This window comes from Mustelus asterias, unplaced genomic scaffold, assembly GCF_964213995.1.
Source record: "Mustelus asterias unplaced genomic scaffold, sMusAst1.hap1.1 HAP1_SCAFFOLD_559, whole genome shotgun sequence".
NCBI classification, from domain to species: Eukaryota; Metazoa; Chordata; class Chondrichthyes; order Carcharhiniformes; family Triakidae; genus Mustelus; species Mustelus asterias.
Window position 1 is genome coordinate 132,286 of NW_027590509.1, and position 18,907 is coordinate 151,192.

Genomic DNA, 18,907 nt, shown 5'->3' on the forward strand with positions numbered 1-18,907 from the left:
ATCCAAGGCTGCTCAGGGAGACGAGAGATGAAATCGCTGGGCCTCTGACGCAAATCTTTGTCTCGTCACTGGACGCAGGTGAGGTCCCAGAGGATTGGAGGATAGCTAATGTGGTCCCGTTATTTAAGAAGGGTAGGAAGGATAACCCGGGTAATTATAGGCCGGTGAGCTTGACGTCCGTGGTGGGGAAGTTGTTGGAGAAGATTCTTAGAGATAGGATGTATGCGCATTTAGAAAGGAATAAACTCATTAACGATAGTCAGCATGGTTTTGTGAGAGGGAGGTCATGCCTCACTAACCTGGTGGAGTTTTTTGAAGAAGTGACCAAAATGGTTGACGAGGGAAGGGCAGTGGATGTCGTCTATATGGACTTTAGTAAAGCGTTTGACAAAGTCCCTCATGGTAGGCTGGTGAAAAAGGTTGGATCTCATGGGATAAAGCGGGAGGTGGCGAGATGGCTGGAGAACTGGCTTGGTCACAGAAGACAGAGGGTGGTAGTGGAAGGGTCTTTTTCCGGCTGGAGGCCTGTGACTAGTGGTGTTCCGCAGGGCTCTGTATTGGGACCTCTGCTGTTTGTGATTTATATAAACGATCTGGAAGAAGGTGTAACTGGGGTGATCAGTAAGTTTGCGGACGACACAAAATTGGCAGGACTTGCAGATAGTGAGGAGCATTGTCAGAAGCTACAGAAGGATATAGATAGGCTGGAAATTTGGGCAAAGAAATGGCAGATGGAGTTCAATCCTGATGAATGCGAAGTGATGCATTTTGGTAGAAATAATGTAGGGAGGAGCTATATGATAAATGGCAGAACCATAAAGGGTGTAGATACGCAGAGGGACCTGGGTGTGCAAGTCCACAGATCCTTGAAAGTGACGTCACAGGTGGAGAAGGTGGTGAAGAAGGCACATGGCATGCTTGCCTTTATAGGACGGGGCATAGAGTATAAAAGTTGGGGTCTGATGTTGCAGATGTATAGAACGTTGGTTCGACCGCATCTGGAATACTGCGTCCAGTTCTGGTCGCCACACTACCAGAAGGACATGGAGGCTTTGGAGAGAGTACAGAGGAGGTTTACCAGGATGTTACCTGGTATGGAGGGGCTTAGTTATGAGGAGAGATTGGGTAAACTGGGGTTGTTCTCCCTGGAAAGACGGAGGATGAGGGGAGACTTAATAGAGGTGTATAAAATTATGAAAGGCATAGATAGGGTGAACGGTGGGAAGCTTTTCCCCAGGTCGGTGGTGACGTTCACGAGGGGTCATAGGTTCAAGGTGAAGGGGGGGAGGTTTAACACGGATATCAGACGGACATATTTTACACAGAGGGTGGTGGGGGCCTGGAATGCGCTGCCAGGCAAGGTGGTGGAGGCGGACACACTGGGAACGTTTAAGACTTATCTAGACAGCCATATGAACGGAGTGGGAATGGAGGGATACAAAAGAATGGTCTAGTTTGGACCAGGGAGCGGCACGGGCTTGGAGGGCCGAAGGGCCTGTTCCTGTGCTGTATTGTTCTTTGTTCTTTGTAACCTCACATTTCTCCAAATCATACTGCATCTGCTGTTCATTTGCCCACTCACTCAACTTGTTGACATCACACTGAAGCATCTCTCCATCTTCCTCACAGCTCACCCAGCTTTGTGTCATAATGAACAAAGAACAGTACAGCACAGGAAACAGGCCCTTCGGCCCTCCAAGCCTGCGCCGCTCCTTGGTCCAACTAGACCAATCGTTTGTATCCCTCCATTCCCAGGCTGCTCATGTGACTATCCAGGTAAGTCTTAAACGATGTCAGCGTGCCTGCCTCCACCACCCTACTTGGCAGCGCATTCCAGGCCCCCACCACCCTCTGTGTAAAAAACGTCCCTCTGATATCCGAGTTATACTTCGCCCCTCTCAGCTTGAGCCCGTGACCCCTTGTGATCGTCACCTCCGACCTGGGAAAAAGCTTCCCACTGTTCACCCTATCTATACCCTTCATAATCTTGTACACCTCTATTAGATCTCCCCTCATTCTCCGTCTTTCCAAGGAGTACAACCCCAGTCTACCCAATCTCTCCTCATAGCTAAGACCCTCCATACCAGGCAACATCCTGGTAAACCTTCTCTGCACTCTCTCTAACGCCTCCACGTCCTTCTGGTAGTGCGGCGACCAGAACTGGACGCAGTACTCCAAATGTGGCCTAACCAGCGTTCTATACAGCTGCATCATCAGACTCCAGCTTTTATACTCTCTACCCCGTCCTATAAAGGCAAGCATACCATATGCCTTCTTCACCACCTTCTCCACCTGTGTTGCTACCTTCAAGGATTTGTGGACTTGCACACCTAGGTCCCTCTGTGTTTCTATACTCCTGATGACTCTGCCATTTATTGTATAACTCCTCCCTACATTATTTCTTCCAAAATGCATCACTTCGCATTCATCCGGATTAAACTCCATCTGCCACCTCTCCGCCCAATTTTCCAGCCTATCTATATCCTGCTGTATTGCCCGACAATGCTCTTCGCTATCTGCAAGTCCAGCCATCTTCGTGTCATCCGCAAACCTGCTGATTACACCAGTTACACCTTCTTCCAAATCATTTATATATATCACAAATAGCAGAGGTCCCAGTACAGAGCCCTGCGGAACACCACTGGTCACAGACCTCCAGCCAGAAAAAGACCCTTCGACCACTACCCTCTGTCTCCTATGGCCAAGCCAGTTCTCCACCCATCTAGCCACTTCTCCTTGTATCCCATGAGCCTTAACCTTCTTAACCAACCTGCCATGTGGGACTTTGTCAAATGCCTTACTGAAATCCATATAGACGACATCCACGGCCCTTCCTTCATCAACCGTTTTTGTCACTTCCTCAAAAAACTCCACCAAATTTGTAAGGCACGACCTCCCTCTTACAAAACCATGCTGTCTGTCACGAATGAGATTGTTCCGTTCTAAATGCACATACATCCTGTCTCTAAGAATCCTCTCCAACAACTTCCCTACCACGGACGTCAAGCTCACCGGCCTATAATTTCCTGGGTTATCCCTGCTACCCTTCTTAAACAACGGGACGACATTCACTATCCTCCAATCCTCAGGGACCTCACCCGTGTCCAAAGAAGCGACAAAGATTTCCATCAGAGGCCCAGCAATTTCATCTCTCGTCTCCCTGAGCAGTCGAGGATAGATGCCATCAGGCCCTGGGGCTTTGTCAGTTTTAATGTTCCCTAAAAAACCTAACACTTCCTCTCTTGTAATGGAGATTTTCTCTAACGGGTCAACACCTCCCTCCGAGACACTCCCGGTTAACACGCCCCTCTCCTTCGTGAATACCGATGCAAAGTATTCATTTAGGATCTCCCCTATTCCCTTGGGTTCTAAGCATAATTCCCCTCCTTTGTCCCTGAGTGGTCCGATTTTCTCCCTGACAACTCTTTTGTTCCTAACGTATGAATAGAATGCCTTAGGATTCTCCTTAATCCTGCCTGCCAAGAACATCTCGTGACCTCTTTTTGCCCTTCTAACTCCCCGTTTGAGTTCTTTCCTACTCTCTCTGTATTCCTCCAGAGCTCCATCTGTTTTCAGTTGCCTGGACTTAACGTACGCCTCCCTTTTCATTTTAATCAGATCCTCAATTTCCCTGGTTATCCACGGCTCTCGAATCCTACCTTTCCTATCTTTCCTTTTTAGATCTGCAGATTTGGAGATATTACATTTTGTTCTCTTGTCTAAATCATTAATTTATATGTAGTGAATAGCTGGGGCCCCAGCACTGATCCCAGCGGTACCCCACTAATCACTGCCTGCCATTTGGAAAAAGACCTTGTTTATTTCCTACTCTTTGTTTCCTGCCTGCCAACCAGTTTTCTATCCATCTCAATACACTACCCAATCCCATGCACTTTAATTTTACACACTGATCTCTTATGTGGGACCTTATCTGAAAGTCCAAATAAACCACATCCACTGGCTGCCCCTCATCAACTCTACTAGTTACATCCTTGAAGAATTCCAGTAGATTTGTCAAGCATGATTCCCCTCGTGTAAATCCATCTGACTCTGTCCTGTCCAGCCGCTGTTTACCAAGTGCTCTGCTATTAAATCCTCCCCCACTACCGACGTCAGGCTGACTGGTCTATAATTCCCTGTTCTCTCTCTGCCTCCCTTTTTAAATAGTGGGGTTACATTAGCTACCCTCCAATCCATAGGAACTGTCCCAAAGGCTATAGAACCTTGGAAGATGAATACCAATATACCCACTATTTCTCAGACCATTTCCTTAAGTACTCCGGGGTGTAGATTATCGGGCCCTGGGGATTTATCAGCCTTCAATCTCAATTTCCCCAACACCATTTCTCTACTAATATTAATTTCCTTCAGTTCCTCCCTCTCCCTGGACCCTGTGTTCCCCAACTTTTCTGGTACGTTATTTGTGTCCTCCTTTGTGAAGACAGAACCAGAGTATGTATTTAGCTGGTCAGCCATTTCTTTGTTCCACATTATAAATTCCCCTGTTTCTGACTGTAAAGGACCTAGTTTGCCGTTAACAATCTTTTTCACCTCACACACCTAATAGAAGTTGGATGGCACGGTAGCACAGTGGTTAACACTGCTGCTTCACAGCTCCAGGGGCCTGGATTTGATTCCCGGCTTGGGTCACTGTCTGTGTGGAGTCTGCACATTCTCCTCGTATCTGCGTGGGTTTCCTCCGGGTGCTCCGGTTTCCTCCCACAGTCCAAAGATGTGCGGGTTAGGTTGATTGGCCATGCTAAAAATTGCCCCTTAGTGTCCTGAGATGTGTCGGTTAGAGGGATAAGTGGGTATATATGTAGGGATATGGGGGTAGGGCCTGGGTGGGATTGTGGTCGGTGCAGACTCGATGGGCCGAATGGCCTCTTTCTGTACTGTAGGGATTCTATGTTTCGAAACTTTTACGGTCAAAGTTTATGTTCCCCGCAAGCTTACTCTCGTACTCCATTTTCCCCTTATTAATTAGTCCCTTTGCTGAATTATAAACTGTCCCAATCCTCAGGTCTATAGTTTTTCTGGATCATTTGTATGCCTCTCCCTTGGACCTTTAACTATCTCTAATTTCCCTTGTAAGCCTTGGTTTGGCCACCTTTCCAGTTTTATTTTTGTGCCAGACTGGATTAAATAATCATTCTTTGAATGTTTGCCGTTGCCGATCCACCATCGTCCCCTTAAATAACATTTCCCAATCTATCAAAGCCAACTTGTGCCTCATATTCATCGTAGTTTCCTTTATTAAGATTCAGGACCCTAGTCTCAAAATCAACTCCCTCACTGTCCACCTTGATGAAGAATTCTATCGTGTTATAGGGGATGAAGTAACAATTTGACTTTATCGTCACCACTTGCTAAGCAGCTCAGAGAGGTCAGCCCCCCTGGTCCTTTCCAGCAGCCTTTGGGCCAGCCCTGGTGCCAGGTGCTTATTGTTCTGAGCTGTGTTTATGTTTCACATTCCCAACAGGAAGCACCACTTTATTCAGCGCACTGCTCACCAAGTGCCTGGAGAAGGACGTGTATGCTGTTTGCCGCTACACTCCCCGGAGGAACACCGCACCCCGATTTGTGGCGTTGGTCCCACAGGAGGAGGCGCTGGATGATCAGAAAGTGCAGACCATCCCTCCAGGTCAGTGACACTGTCTCTCTCGGATTGCTCACTGACTGGGTGAGTACACTTGATTTGTCTCTCCTTTCTGACTGAGTTATGGTCACACCAGTGCCACAGAATCTCCGGCACCTTTTCTCCCTGGAAAGACGGAGGATGAGGGGAGACTTAATAGAGGTGTATAAAATTATGAAAGGCATAGATAGGGTGAACGGTGGGAAGCTTTTCCCCAGGTCGACGGTGACGTTCACGAGGGGTCATAGTTTCAAGGTGAAGGGGGGGAGGTTTAACACAGATGTCAGAAGGACATATTTTACACAGAGGGTGGTGGGGGCCTGGAATGCGCTGCCAGGCAAGGTGGTGGAGGCGGACACACTGGGAACATTTAAGACTTATCTAGATAGCCAGATGAACGGAGTGGGAATGGAGGGATACAAAAGAATGGTCTAGTTTGGACCAGGGAGCGGCACGGGCTTGGAGGGCCGAAGGGCCTGTTCCTGTGCTGTATTGTTCTTTGTTCTGCGTGGCCACATATGATAATTATTCACACACTATTTGTCTATGGAGGGCATCGTAGCTGTTGCCTATCCTACCCCCACTCACCTTCCCCACACACACACACACACACACACCACATACCACGTGTATACACACACCACATGTGCACACACACCACACGTACACACACCACACGTACACACACCACACGTACACACATAGCACACATTTACACACATCTCAGGTACACACACGCACCACATGTACACAGACACCACATGTACATGCACGCACCACATGTACACACGTAGACGCACGCACCACACGTACGCACGCACCACACGTACACGCACGCACCACACGTACGCACGCACTACACGTACACGCACGCACCACACGTACACGCACGCACCACACGTACGCACCACACGTACGCGCGCGCACCACACGTACGCGCGCGCACCGCACGTACGCGCGCTCAACGCACATACGCGCCCGCACCGCACGTACACGCGCACACCACACGTACGCGCGCACACCGCATGTATGCGCGCGCACCGCACGTACGCGCGCGCACCACACGTACACGCGCGCACCGCACGTACACGCGCACACCACACGTATGCACGCACACCACACGTACACGCGCGCACCGCACGTACACACACATATATGCACACAGTGGAGCCTGGCTGATTGTGTGCAGCTCCAATGCAGAGAGGAACTGAAACCAGATATTTGATTTGATTTATTATTGTCACGTTTATTAGTATACAGTAAAAAGTATTGTTTCTTGCGTGCTATGCAGACAAAACATACCGTTCATAGAGAAGGAAAGGAGAGAGTGCAGAATGTAGTGTTACAGTCACAGCTCGGGGTGTAGAGAAAGATCAACGTAAGAGAAAGATAGCACCACAGCCTGGGCTTGGACTCAGATGAACTAACTTCAGATTTTTATAGTTCAGAGTTACAGCGGATACATGTTACAGTGGGTGGATGAAAATTGAAGATTACATAATAACTGCTGAGAGGAAATTGATCCAATCTATAAAGGAGAAAAGATTGCAGGGCTGGGGGAAAGAGAAGGCTCTTGAGACGCATTGGATAAGCTCTTTCAAAGAGCCAGTATAGCCATTATATATTAACGATCTAGATGACAGGACTGGGGGCATTCTGGCCAAGTTTGCCGATGATACAAAGATAGGTGGAGGGGCAGGTAGTATTGAGGAGGTGGGGAGGCTGCAGAAAGATTTAGACAGTTTAGGAGAGTGGTCCAAGAAGTGGCTGATGAAATTCAACGTGGGCAAGTGCGAGGTCGTGCACTTTGGAAAAAAGAATAGAGGCATGGACTATTTTCTAAACGGTGACAAAATTCATAATGCTAAAGTGCAAAGGGACTTGGGAGTCCTAGTCCAGGATTCTCTAAAGGTAAACTTGCAGGTTGAGTCCGTAATTAAGAAAGCAAATGTAATGTTGTCATTTATCTCAAGAGGCTTGGAATACAAAAGCAGGGATGTACTTCTGAGGCTTTATAAAGCACTGGTTAGGCCCCATTTGGAGTACTGTAAGCAATTTTGGGCCCCACACCTCAGGAAGGACATACTGGCACTGGAGCGGGTCCAGCGGAGATTCACACGGATGATCCCAGGAATGGTAGGCCTGACATACGATGAACGTCTGAGGATCGTGGGATTATATTCATTGGAGTTTAGGAGGTTGAGGGGAGATCTGATAGAAACTTACAAGATAATGAACGGCTTAGATAGGATGGACGTAGGGAAGTTGTTTCCATTAACAGGGGAGACTAGGACGCGGGGGCACAGCCTTAGAATAAAAGGGAGTCACTTTAGAACAGAGATGAGGAGAAATTTCTTCAGCCAGAGAGTGGTGGGTCTGTGGAATTCATTGCCACAGAGGGCTGTGGAGGCCGAGACGTTGAGCGTCTTCAAGACAGAAATTGATAAATTCTTGATTTCTCGAGGAATTAAGGGCTATGGGGAGAGAGCGGGTAAATGGAGTTGAAATCAACCATGATTGAATGGTGGAGTGGACTCGATGGGCCGAATGGCCTTACTTCCGCTCCTATGTCTTATGGTCTTATGGTCTTATGATGGGCTGAATGGATTCTATGCAGTGTAATTCAATGAATCATTTACCATCGCTGTAGCCCTGCATTACATTGGCAGTGCAGTGATTTTAGACGTGGGTCTTCACTTGTGGTTTCCTCCCTGGGAACAGTAACCTGACGATAGGCAGAGTTTTTTAAGCGATGTTGATTGAGGGATGAATACTGGCCGAGACACCAGGGAAAACTCCCCGCTGCTCTTCAAAACAGGGTCGTTAACATCCACCTCCGTGGGATGTGGGGACCGCAGTTTTCTGTCACGTCTGAAAAGCATTAAAGTACGCAAAGAATCCACCCCACGGAGCTGCAATCACCACTCACACACGCACCCAGGGACCTGGGTCAATTTCCAGCTTGGGTCACTGTCTGTGTGGAGTCTGCACGTTCTCCCCGTGTCTGCGTGGGTTTCCTCCGGGTGCTCCGGTTTCCTCCCACAGTCTGAAAGACGTGTGGGTTAGGGTGGATTGGCCGTGCTAAATTCTCCCTCAGTGTACCCGAACAGGAGTGTGGCGACTCGGGGATTTACACAGTAACTTCATTGCAGTGTTAATGTAAACCTACTTGTGACACTAATAAAATAAACTTTGAAACTTTAAAACTTTACTAGTCGTAGCTTTGACCTGATTTCTGCAAAAACGCGAATGTTCATCCCAGGTCATCCCATCAAACGCAACTCCTGAGTCGGGCAGAGTGGACGTGTGAAATGCTCACCGATTCCTGGTACAAACAAAACCTTTCCGTCGTTTTCCCATCAGGATTCCACCTGATTTATTTGCCTTACGCCGACGATGTCAGGAAGATCGGCTTTACGGAGAAGCGAGTGGCCAGCGAGGATCAGATCGAGAAGATGAAATCAGTGGTGCAGAAGCTCCGGTTTAAATACAGGTCAGTCAGAGGTTCCAGCGATACTTTCTGCGCCATTAGAGGATCACTGTCTGTGCGGAGAGTCTGCACGTTCTCCCCGTGTCTGCATGGGTTTCCTCCGGGTTCCTCCCACAGTCTGAAAGGTGTGCGGGATTGGCCGTGCTAAATTGCCCCTCAGTGACCCAGATGTGTAGATTAGAGGGACTAGCGGGGTAAATACATTGGGTTACGGGGATAGGACCTGGGGTGGGATTGTTGTCGGTGCAGACTCGATGGGCTGAATGGCCTCCTCCTGCACTGTAGGATTTCTAAGATTTCCCCAGTGCAGATGAACAGGAAATTTCTGCAAATTCTCCTTAAAATAAAATGGTGACCATTTCTATCCCTCTGGATTAGGCCTGAGAGCTTTGAGAATCCGGTTCTTCAGCGGCATTTCCGTAATCTGGAGGCACTGGCCCTCGATTTGAAGGAACCGGAAGAAGTTGAAGATTTGACACGTGAGTATCCTGCTGTACAGCTCGTACCCACTGCCCAGCAGCAAAAGGAATTAATTTGATTTGATTTGATTTATTATTGTCACATGTATTAACATACAGTGAAAAGTATTGTTTCTTGCGCACTATACAGACAAGGCATACCGTTCATAGAGAAGGAAAGGAGAGAGTGCAGAATGTAGTGTTACAGTCATAGCTCGGGTGTCGAGAAAGATCAACTTAATGCGAGGTCGGTCCGTTCAAAAGTCTGACAGCAGCAGGGAAGAAGCTGTTCTTGAGTCGGTTGGTACGTGACCTCAGACCTTTTCCCCGACAGAAGAAGGTGGAAGAGAGAATGTCCGAGGTGTGTGGGATCCTTGATTATGATAAGGAATGATAGTGATTATGAAAAGATAGTGATTGTAAAGACTAAAAAAGCCCAGCTTTCACACGTAGTCTGTAACAGAGCAGTATATCGGGAATATTTCCCATTGGATTCAGGGCCCCGGGGCAGGTATGAATATTGGGTAATTGTTGAATCCAGTTGTAATGCCCCCTGGGGGGCAGAGAGGGGTTGCTGGGGGCATGAAGAGGGGAGAAATATGGCAAAGTGGGGGGGGGTTAGGGTGGGGGAGCTGGGGGATGCAGAGAGGAGAGTCAGTGTATCAGCAAATGCATACTGTGGCAATTACAGTAATTGCCTTATTAAAGACAGGCGATGGTTATTGACTCAACCTCTGAAAGAGTATAAATGGACACAGGGGGAACAGATACTGTGGGGGAATCAGAGGAGCTTGTATCTGTACTGAGCTGTATGTAGAATAAACTTGCTGAAGGAAAAAGACCAGCTAATGTATTATTCCTCCACTGTTAATAAGAGCGAGCTCGGACGGGGTGGGATGGGAGGGGTGCAGAGCTCAGGGGAAGAGGAGGCAGAGCAGGGGGGAGAGGGGACAGAGCTCAGGGGAGGGGGGGCAGAGCTGGGGGGAGAGGGGACAGAGCTGGGGAAAGGAGCAGATAGTGGGGAGAGAGGGGGAGCTGGGGGGAGGGAGGGGCAGCTGGCGGGAGGGAGGGGGAGCTGGCGGGGAAAGGGAGAGCTGGCGGGGAGGGGGAGCTGGGGGTGTTGGAGAAGGGCAGCTGGGGGGAGTAGGGGAGCTGAGGGGGAGCTGGGGAGAGAGAGGGAGCTGCGGGTGAGGGGAAGCTGGGGGGGAAGAGGGGGAGCTGGGGGGGACGAGGGGGAGCTGGGGGGGAAGAGGGGGAGCTGAGGGGGAGCTGCGGGGGAGAGAGGGGAGCTGGGGGGGAGAGAGGGGAGCTGAGGGGAGAGAGAGGAGCTGGGGGGAGAGGGGGAGCTGGGGGGGAGAGAGGGGAGCTGGGGGGAGAGGGGGAGCTGGGGGGGAGAGAGGGGGAGCTGGGGGGCGAGGGGGAGCTGGGGGGGAGAGAAGGGAAAGAGGGGGAGCTGGGGGAAGAGGGGAGCTGGGGGGAGAGAGGGGAGCTGGGGGGAGAGAGGGGGAGCTGGGGGGAGAGGGGGAGCTGGGGGGAGAAAGGGGGAGCTGGGGGAGAGAGGGGGAGCTTGGGGGGAGGGAGAATTGGGGGTGGGGAGAGGGTGGAAGTATACTGTGAAAGGTCTGACACTGGGAAGTTCCGAAGAACAAAGGGACCTTGGCGTGTTTGTCCATAGATCTCTGAAGGCGGAAAGGCAGGTTAATAGGGTGGTGAAAAAGGCATATGGCACACTCGCCTTTATCAATCGGGGTATAGATCACAAAGCAGAGAGGTCATGATGGAGTTGTATAGAACTTTGGTGAGGTCACAGCTGGAGCACTGTGTGCAGTTCTGGTCACCACATTATAGGAAGGATGTGATCGCACTGGAGGGGGTGCAGAGGAGATTCACCAGGATGCTGCCTGGGACGGAGTGTTTAAGTTATGAAGAGAGGTTGGATTGGCTTGCGTTGTTTTCTCTGGAGCGGAGAAGACTGAGGGGCGACTTGATTGAGGTGTTCAAGATTATGAGGGACATGGACAGGGTGGATAGGGAGCAGCTGTTGCCCTGAGTTGAAGGGTCAGTTACGAGGGGACACAAGTTAAAAGTGAGGGGTGGGAGGTTTAGGGGGGATTTGAGGAAAAGGTTTTTTCCCCAGAGGGTGGTGAGGGTCTGGAATGCGCTGCCTGGGGGGGTGGTGGAGGCGGGATGCCTCACATCCTTTAAAAAGTACCTGGATGAGTACTTGGCACGTCATAACATTCAGGGCTATGGGCCAAGTGCTGGTAAATGGGATTAGGTGGGCAGGTCAGGGCATTTCATGCATCAGTGCAGATTTGGTGGGCCGAAGAGGATTCTGTGATTCTGAGCTGGGGGGGCAGAGAGGGGGAGCTGGGGGGCAGAGAGGGGGAGCTGGGGGGCAGAGAGGGGGAGCTGGGGGGCAGAGATGGGGAGCTGGGGGGCAGAGAGGGGGAGCTGGGGGGCAGAGAGGGGGAGCTGGGGGGCAGAGAAGGGGAGCTGGGGGGCAGAGAGGGGGAGCTGGGGGGCAGAGAGGGGGAGCTGGGGGGCAGAGAGGGAGAGCTGGGGGGCAGAGAGGGGGAGCTGGGGGGCAGAGAGGGGGAACCGGGGGGAGAAGGGGAGCCAGAGGGGAGATGGGTGCTGGGGGGGAGGAGGAAAGGTAGAGAGGTGGAGAAGGGGGGTTGGAGAGGGAGAGCCGTGGCAGTGGGTGGGGGGGGGGGGGGGGGGGGGGGGGGGGGGGGGGCTGGAGTGAACGTGGGGTGAGAAGCTGGGGGGGAGAGAGGAAGCTGGAGAGGTGCAAATAAATGACTTTGATAGAGGAGCGTAATAGGGGCCTGGAGCTGGTTTATCCCCCGGGCTATAACCTAGGTGAAAAGAGCCAACAGAAGAGGAAGCTCAGTGAGTACTGCGGCAAGGGGAGCAAATTAAACGTTGTGTCAGTAAATGCGCCGCGTGGGATACAAGTGAGCCACACAGACACGGAAATCTCTGCTCAATTCTCTCAGAACTGAACCAGCTGGTCGCCAAAAGAAACAAAGAATTGCGTTTCTTTAGTGCCTTTCCTCAGGACATTGTAAAACACTACAGTCAGTGAAGTGTAGTGGCCGCTGTAATTTATTACAACCCTGTTAGGAACATTTATAGAGAATTAACTGACCATAATTACCTGACAGAACTACGTCACTAGATTTCAACTTTTTCAAATAAAAACAAACTTTATTGTATTTTAGAGTTAAACAAAGCAAGCACTATTAACTCAACACCGCAGTTTATCATTCCTCATGCCTGTGAACTCAGTTCATCTTTGTGCTCCCTGCCCAAGAATTCCCCTTTACGTGGCAAGAATATTGAAGGTGCATTCACTTCTGTAGAAACCAGCCCGTGAGGTATGCCACAGCCCTCCAGAATTCACTTTATCGTTCCTCCCTGTTAGTTATTTCCTGAGGAAAGGTTTTATGGGGATCCTGCCCATTGATTTTTGGCAAAGCAACCTTCCAACCTTTATTTAACATCACACAACTGTGGAGGTTCAGCTCCTTGTTCTGGTGGCTGGTAGGTACCCAACTTGCTCCTCAGAGTTTCCAAACAATTCTGTTGACTGCTTTCGGCCTCAGGGTTCTGGGGTGGACCACTGTAGATAATCCAGGGAACAAATAGCTGTTTTATTATACAGGACAGATGCAAGAATATCAAATTTCAAAGAGCAGCAATTAAAGATTATCAGTCGGGCTCGCAATGTGGCCCATTTACGCCTGCTAGAAATTACGTGTATTCATATGGAGGGACCTGTCCTCTACAGGCAAAAGGAACATGTCCAGGCACTGCCTTTTTTAATTAAATGGAAGCATGGGGAGGGGGGGTCAATAGTTCCCTGGCGCACCCACCATGGCAATACCTCAACCAATCAAAATCGATATGCTGACCAATCAGCACCCTTTTTTTCGTGGAGTATAAATTGTTACTCCCTTTGAAATTTGGCATTCTTGTGTCTGTCCTGATGAGTGCAAGATGAAAAGCTTTGACAGCACGCCTCTGTTTTTGCAGTGGTATTCAAATCCAGAGGGAAAATGTGGGTTCAAATGCCCACCATGACTGTCTGAGAATTCTAAGCGAGTGTTTGTTTTTTAAAAACTTGATCAATATCAAGTAGCTCCCGATAAAGGTGACCCCAAAACCTGTCAGATTGTCAGAAAAATCCAACGACCGAGCTCATGTCTATTATGGAAGGGGGTGGCACGGCGGCACAGTGGTTAGCACTGCTGCCTCACAGCGCCAGGGACCCGGGTTCGATTCCCGACTTGGGTCACTCTCTGTGCAGAGTCTGCACGTTTCTCCCCGTGTCTGTGTGGGTTTCCTCCGGGTGCTCCGGTTTCCTCCCACCATCCCGAAAGACGTGCTGGTTAGGGTGCATTGGCCGTGCTAAATTCTCCCTCAGTGTTACCCGAACAGGCGCCAGAGTGTGGTGACTGGGGGATTTTCACAGTAACTTCATTGCAGTGTTAATGTAAGCCCACTTGTGACTAATAAATAAACTTTAAACTTGCTGTCTTTACCAGCCTGTCCTCCTGGTGATTCCAGTCCCAATGAGGCTGACAGCTGAACGTTCTCTGAATTAACTTGGCAAGTCCCACACAAAACTGCCCTATTCATGGCAACTAAAGAAGGGCAATAAATGCTAGCGATGCCCGCTCCTCCAGAATGATTATTGTTTTACTGTCCCTTATAGAACATAGAACAGTACAGCACAGAACAGGCCCTTCGGCCCACGATGTTGTGCCGAGCTTTATCTGAAACCAAGATCAAGCTATCCCACTCCCGATCATCCTGGTGTGCTCCATGTGCCTATCCAATAACCGCTGAAATGTTCCTAAAGTGTCTGACCCCACTATCACTGCAGGCAGTCCATTCCACACCCCAACCACTCTCTGAGTAAAGAACCTACCTCAGACATCCTTCCTATATCTCCCACCATGAACCCTATAGTTATGCCCCCTTATAATAGCTCCATCCACCCGAGGAAATAGTCTTTGAACGTTCACTCTATCTATCCCCTTCATCATTTTATAAACCTCTATTAAGTCTCCCCTCAGCCTCCTCCGCTCCAGAGAGAACAGCCCTAGCTCCCTCAACCTTTCCTCATAAGACCTACCCTCCAAACCAGGCAGCATCCTGGTAAATCTCCTCTGCACTCTTTCCAGCGCTTCCACATCCTTCTTATAGTGAGGTGACCAGAACTGCACACAATATTCCAAATGTAATTCCAAATTATAAACAATGAACAGGTGTAAAGTAAATTTAAAAGTAAAGTTTATTTATTAGTGTCGCAAGTAAGACTTACATTGACACCGCAATGAAGTTACTGTGAAATTCCCCTAGTTGCCACACTCCGGCGCCTGTTCAGGTACACTGAGGGAGAATTTAGCACGGCCAATGCATCCTAACCAGCATGTCTTTCGGACTGTGGGAGGAAACCGGAGCACCCGGAGGAAACCCACGCAGACACGGGGAGAACATGCAGACTCCACACAGACAGTGACCCGAGCCATAATTAACTGAAGTGGAATTGCACGGTGCTGTTTCTTATTAGCCGAATATTCAAGAGTGGGGCCATTGTTTGTCTTCGGTACTTCGGAGATTTGTCACGGTGACTGTCTGAAGAATGAACTGCTGTTCTCTGTGATCAGGCGACGCAGCCGGGGGAGCCGAGAAGAAGCCAAACGTGGAGGTGTCGCTGGGGAAGGAGGAGGTCAGGCAGTACCTGCGGAGCGGGACGCTGGGCAAGCTGACCGTGCCGGTGCTCAAGGAGGTCTGTAAACAGTACGGGCTGAGGGGCAGCAAGAAGCAGGAGCTGATCGACGCCATCACCGGTCACTTCGCTGAGAACTGACCGCGGTGGAATTCAGGCCATGGCCTGGGGGGGAGCGGGGGGAGGGCGGGGGCTGCGGGTCGTGTACGAGCAGCGGAGACTGTCGGGTTTAGCTGGGGAAAAGACCCAACTGGCCTTCCCAAATGAATCAAAACATCACAGGAACCTTCAAACTGTGACCGCCCCCCCCCAACCGCCCCCCCTCCCACCCCGCCCCCAACATCCCCCCCCCCAACCCCCACCCCCACCGCAGCGAGCAGCCAGTATCCAAATCAGCTCTGATCCAAATATAACAGAACCAGGACTTGCTCTGACTCCGTGATTCCGACCATCTGCGTAATGAGGAGAGCCCAGGCTCTCCTTCCGAGGCCTCCAGGATATACAGGCCACCTCGCTGACAAGGAACTCAGAAATCTGCCCCCGGGATATTTTTGTACCTGTTGAATTTGTCACAAGTTTATTTTATACTTTGTGTTTTACAGGCCACCTGTAACCTACTCACCTCCAACAAAACCCAGTCCTGGGAAAGTCACTGCCACGTCTGAATATTATTTTCCTCCCTGTTATTTTTACCGGGGGGTTGGTGAGGAAGCCCCGGACTTGGTTATGGCAGAAAGGTACCTGTTAACAACCAGCTGGCACCGCCCAAGGGTAGTATACTGACCCTTGGCTGCGCTCTTTACACTTGTAGTTCTAGTGAGTGGAGAGAGAAATAGGCAGCACGGAGCTGCAAAGGTTAACCTAAACATGCAAGATCCATGTGCGGGCTGGGTGGATTGGCCATACTAAATAGCGCCTTAGTGTCAGGGGGATTAGCAGGGTAAATATGTGGGGTAACGGGGATAGGGCTTGGGTGGGATTGTAGTCAGTGCAGACTCGATGGGCCGAATGGCCTCTTTCTGCCCTGAAGGGATTCTATGATTTCTTTTAACAACGGTACAAAGTAATAACGAGGTTTTGGGACCTCGCTTTGATGGGAACAGTTACCGTATCAGATCAGTAATCTCTCGCTGGAAACAGAGGCAGGCCATTCAGCCCCTCGAGCCTGTTCTGGGTGAAGGCAGTTAGGGTTGCTCTGAGGTGAAAAGTTCAAATTAAATACAAACCATCTCTTCTCGCATTTCCCTCGCACGCTAACCAACCTCCAATCCTGATTTTGGCTGTCTGTATTTTTATATAAGTGACAAGATTAAAGAGTTTACTGGGGATTATTTTTTTTGGGTACTTCCTGCCTGTTTTGTTGCCGCTCCTGTGTGTTTTTCTTCTCGAAACTCTATGGCCAGAATTTTCCCGTTCCGCCCGGCACGGGAATCGGAGCGGGCGAGGGGCGGAACGCGAAAAGGTGCGTTGACCTCGGGTGGGATTTTACGGTTTCAGGACGAGTGAGTCTGTAAAATCCCACCCTTTCTTATTTACTTCCTCTCTCGGACCTCAGAGTCCTGAGATTCCACATCACCATCTCCAGACCACCACCATTGCTCACTCAGTGTTTAATTGAACCAGACTCTAAACATCTTTTTGTAGCTTCCTCAGAGCTCCATCATAGTTGCCTTGAGTTCCACAGCATCACTCTCAGAGCCCCATCGCAGCTGCTTCACAGCATCACTGCAACTCCCTCGCAGCACCACTGCAGCTCCCTCGCAGCACCCCTGCAGCTCCCTCACGGCACTGCCTGCAGCTCCCTCTCAGCACCACTGCAGCTCCCTCGCAGCACCACTGCAGCTCCCTCGCAGCACCACTGCAGCTCCCTCGCAGCACCCCTGCAGCTTCCTCCTTCTAGTTCCATAGTAATGATGTTCACCTCCTATATTGAGGACAAGACATGCAGCCGCTGGTGATTATACCCGAGCAACGAGTATGGCTCCCAGGAGGAAATCTTCCATTGATATGTTTCTAAGATAACTGTTTAAAGAAGCAGTTGTGTACGGGTCAGGACTTCATAATATCGAGAAGTTAAAATAATTCACTGTTTTGTTGAAGTAAAATATTTGAGAATCTGTTTCTGTTTTTCTGATACGGCTATTGTTGGGAAATTGGGATTACCCAGCGGCAGCTGGATTCAGTGTCACGACAGTGAGGGGCAAACTCCGCCCAGTGTGATTCTGAAGCTCCATTATCATGAGAATCATAGAATCCCTACAGTGCAGAAGGAGGCCATTCGGCCCATCGAGTCTGCACCGACAACAATCCCACCCAGGTCCTATCACCATAACCCCACATATTTACCCTGCTAGTCCCCCTGACACTAAGGGGCAATTTAGCACGGCCAATCCACCTACCCCATGCATCTTTGGAGTGTGGGAGGAAACCGGAGCACCCGGAGGAAGCCCACGCAGACACGGGGAGAATGTGCAAACTCCACACAGACAATGACCCAAGCCAGGAATCAAACTCAGGTCCCTGGCGTTGTGAGGCAGCAGTGCCAACCACTGTGCCATCCTGGCATTTATCAGGCATATCTGAGGGAGGGGGTGATTCTCTCCAGGCTCAGCCAGTATTAATTTATCGCACTCTCACTTTGGGACTGGAGTCTGCTGACAGAACCCTGCTCCAGGGTTTGGGCACATTAGGCTGGCACTGCAGGGCGATACCAGGCGGATGCTGCATTGTCAATGGTGCCATTCCCCCAATGGAACATCAATTCTGACCATTGTCTGGTTTCAGGGCAGTATCGAGATCTATGATTCAAACACAGTCACCCAGTGGCACACTGGTTGGCACTGCTGCCCCACAGCGCCAGGGACCCGGGTTCAATTCCCAGCCAGGGTTACTGTGTGGAGTTTGCACATTCTCACCATGTCTGCGTGGATTTCCTCCCACAGTCCAAAGGTCTGCGGGTTAGGTGGATTGGCCATGCTAAATTGTCCCTTAGTTAAGGGGGATTGGCTAGGGTAAATACATGGGGTTACGGGGATAGGGCCTGGATGGGATTGTGGTTGACTCAATGGGCCAAATGGCCTCCTTCTGCATTGTAGGGTTTCTATGATTCATACCCACTGCTGTAAGGAACTTTGAGTGCGACAAAGATGTTAACAGCAGGGGACAAATTGTAGAAAAATGGAGATTTATTAAGCATCAAGGATGTTAAATAAGATGGGCAGTAATTGACACAGGTTTATGTGCCCCTGTTTTAGCTTTGGACAACAGCACACACAAAAACCTGGACTGCTTTTCATGGAGTCGTAGAATCCCTACAGTGCTGAGGGAGGCCATTCCGCCCCCGTCCCCGAGCTTGGACCACAGTGTTTAAACTTATACAGACGTGCTCTCTGACAACGCATAATTAATTGTCAGGCGTGATATTCTCAGTGTCCTACCCAACAGTCCGCCCTCTGCCGACTCCAAAATAAAACCGATTGGTCACTGATACATCTGTGCACAAAATAACGACCATATTCATTTTTATTTATTGATGGGATGTGGGTGTCGCTGGCTAGACTAGCATTTATTGCCCATCC

General features: G+C 50.0%; 1 protein-coding gene across 3 annotated transcripts in view; it reads left to right on the forward strand.

The window, feature by feature from the left end:
* The window catches only part of LOC144487039 (X-ray repair cross-complementing protein 6-like), a 69,175-nt gene extending 52,586 nt beyond the window's left edge, over window positions 1–16,589 (forward strand). For 2 of the 3 annotated variants that reach the window (XM_078205082.1, XM_078205085.1), the window contains exons 10-14: window positions 1,630–1,776; window positions 5,483–5,644; window positions 9,002–9,131; window positions 9,507–9,607; window positions 15,268–16,589. In XM_078205082.1, the coding sequence (XP_078061208.1) occupies window positions 1,630–1,776; window positions 5,483–5,644; window positions 9,002–9,131; window positions 9,507–9,607; window positions 15,268–15,470 (743 nt within the window). In that variant the 3' untranslated portion in view covers window positions 15,471–16,589. The remainder of the gene's footprint in view (window positions 1–1,629; window positions 1,777–5,482; window positions 5,645–9,001; window positions 9,132–9,506; window positions 9,608–15,267) is intronic. The other variant, XM_078205083.1, reaches the window with a different exon arrangement.
* Window positions 16,590–18,907: the final 2,318 nt, after the last annotated feature.